The following is a 2,558-nucleotide window of genomic DNA, read 5'->3' on the forward strand; positions in this document are numbered from 1 at the left end:
CGGTTGCAGTGGGAGGACACTGCAAAGTGATGATGCTGTTGAGCCCGCACCCCTGTTGAGCAGAGACGCAGAGGGGAGGTGGGAGGCAGAGCCAGGGACAGCCTCCCCCAGCCCCGCTGGGTCAGGCATGGGCAATGTCTGCCCTGTCCTTGCGGGCCAGGGCTCAGCAGGTGACACTCTGCCTCCCTCCACGCAGGTCCTCAGTCAGCCATCATGGTCCCACTTGCACACCGGTAAGATCCATCCCTGCCCCTTGCCCAGCGAGAGGCATCCCCTGCCCTTCAGAGCTGTCCTAATGTGCCATCCTCAGTTACAAGCAGCCCTGCTGGCACTCACCATCCCACTGGAGAAGCTGCAGGAGGTGAAGGGACTCATGCTGCAGACTGTGCTCAAGTCAGTGAGCCACCAGACACACACACAAACCAACGTGCGGATGCTGCCAGCCTAGATCTGCTCCACGCCTGATGGCACTGGTAAGGCAGCTAGGGATGTGCTGCTCTGCTACCTGCAGCCCTGTGCACCTCAGTGGCCCCAGGTGTGCTGGGTAAGGCTGCAATGGTCTCTGGTCAGTTATGGAGTCCATAAGATGCCCCTATGCTGCCTCTGACTGTCCCCAGTGCAGGGGTGGAGGCCAGGAGCTGGCTCCCTTCACCCCTGCGGTGGTCTCAGGCTCTCAGGAGCCTCCTCTGTGGGTGAGTGACTGTCCCTGAGACAGGATGAGGAACAGATTTTGGTCTGGGAGGGAGGCATCTGCCACGAGCCAGGTCTCTGCCTGACACCGCCTCTGCTCCTCTGTAGAGAAAGGTGACTTGCTGGTGGTGGAGCTGTGCCAGAACCACGTCCGGACCCTGAGGGTGACCCTCCTGGGTGATGGGAACCACAGCCCCAAAGTGATATACGAGATCTTCATCATGCCAGAGGACATCAAGCAGGGCGAGGGGGAAGCGGTACAAAGAGGCCATGGTAGAGGGTGGCTGGTGCTGGTCTGCACAGCACCACGGAGCCTCGGCAGGGCTCCAGGCCAGTGCTGTAGCTCCAGGATGCCTCCTGCAGCCTGGGTGCTGGGTAAGGAGCAGCAGCCATTCACCCTGGCCATGCCTTTGCAGCTCTTTGACTTCATTGCGCAATGCGTGCGCAACTTCTTGACTGACACCAGCAGCTCCCAGCAGCGCCTGCCCTTGGCCTTTGTCTTCCCCTTCACCTGCAGGCAGACACAGCTGAACAAGGTGAGTGGGACAGCTCTGTTCTCGGGCCATGGCTGCCTCCTCCCTGGCACATTAGCCCCAGGGAACGGGTCTGGGTGCCAGAGGGTCCTACCGCTTGGCTTCACCTTCTCCTTCCCCTGCCAGCTGGGCCTGGCCCCAGGGGGATGGGAAGGCTCCGTGGGTACCAGGCAGCTGCCCTGTCCCTGCTCCTGCCTCTCTTGCAGGCAGTGCTGCTGACCTGGACCAGAGGCTTCAGTGCCTCGGGCTGTGTGGGGCAGGACGTGGTCCAGCTGCTGCGGGACGCTGCCCAGCGCAAACATGTAGGGAAGGGCTGGGACCAACCCCTTGTCCTGCTAGTGCCACCCTCCACCCAGGTGGCAACAGCCCCAGGAGCTACACATGTCCTTGTCTCTGGTTTGGCACCACTTAGGTCTGGATGTGGTGACCTTGGTTAATGACATGGTGGGAACCATGATGTCCTGTGGCTGTGATTACCCCAAATGTCAAATTGGCCTCATCGTGGGTGAGGAACACCTCTGCACTCAGGGGGTCTTCCAGCCCCTCACCACCAGCCCACATGGACTGGTTACTGGGTGCCAGGCAGCACTGCCGGGGCTGTGGTGGGGGTGACACCAGTGTAGGGCCCGCAGGGACAGGGACCAATGCCTGGTACATGGAGGAGATGAAGAATGTGGGCACTGTGGAGGGCGAGGAGGGCCACATGTGCATCAACACGGCGTGGGGGGCCTTCGGGGACAACGGCTGCCGGGACGACATCTTCACCAACTTCGACCGTCTGGTGGATGAGAAAACAGTCAACCCTGGCAGGCAGAGGTGGGCGAGGGCCTTGTGGCAGGGAGGGGGCTCGGTGAGGGTGGCTCTGTGCCCCACTAAGGCTGCCAGGGCTGTGCCCAGGGCAGGTTTGAGAAGCTTATCAGTGGCATGTACCTGGGCGAGATCGTGTGCCACATCCTCCTGGCACTGGTGGAGAAACAGGTCCTGTTCTGCGGCAAGCCCTGCCCCAAGCTCCAGACCAGGAACATCTTCCAGACCAAGTTCCTGTCCGCCATTGAGATGTGAGTGCTGGGCTTTGGTGCGTCCCCTTGGCCCAGGATAGGGGTGGGGGGGGGCCACACTACACTAGTGGGGTGCATGCAGGGTGATGTCAGCTCCGGCTCGTGGGATGGAGATGGAGATGGGGATGGTGGTGCTAACGGTGCCCCTGCTCTGAGGCAGCGATGGGCTGGCCCTGCAGCAGGTCCAGACCATCCTGCGGGACCTGAGGCTCCAGGCCAGCTTCGGGGAGAGCTTGCTGGTGCGGGAGGGGTGCGAGACACTGTCCTGGTGGCCAGC

The 2,558-nt window shown here is 61.9% G+C and overlaps 1 protein-coding gene across 1 annotated transcript in view; it reads left to right on the top strand.

Annotated features, from left to right (window-relative positions):
• Positions 1 to 196: 196 nt before the first annotated feature.
• The window catches only part of LOC104540912 (hexokinase-2-like), a gene marked incomplete at both ends in the record, with an annotated part of 2,678 nt that continues 316 nt past the window's right edge, over positions 197 to 2,558 (top strand). Inside the window, 8 exon segments of the mRNA XM_010184833.1 lie at positions 197 to 233; positions 799 to 947; positions 1,107 to 1,226; positions 1,430 to 1,521; positions 1,625 to 1,728; positions 1,856 to 2,039; positions 2,126 to 2,281; positions 2,442 to 2,556. Coding sequence (XP_010183135.1) covers positions 197 to 233; positions 799 to 947; positions 1,107 to 1,226; positions 1,430 to 1,521; positions 1,625 to 1,728; positions 1,856 to 2,039; positions 2,126 to 2,281; positions 2,442 to 2,556 — 957 coding nt within the window.

Source organism: Mesitornis unicolor, unplaced genomic scaffold (assembly GCF_000695765.1).
Source record: "Mesitornis unicolor isolate BGI_N332 unplaced genomic scaffold, ASM69576v1 scaffold34685, whole genome shotgun sequence".
Lineage (NCBI taxonomy): Eukaryota > Metazoa > Chordata > Aves > Mesitornithiformes > Mesitornithidae > Mesitornis > Mesitornis unicolor.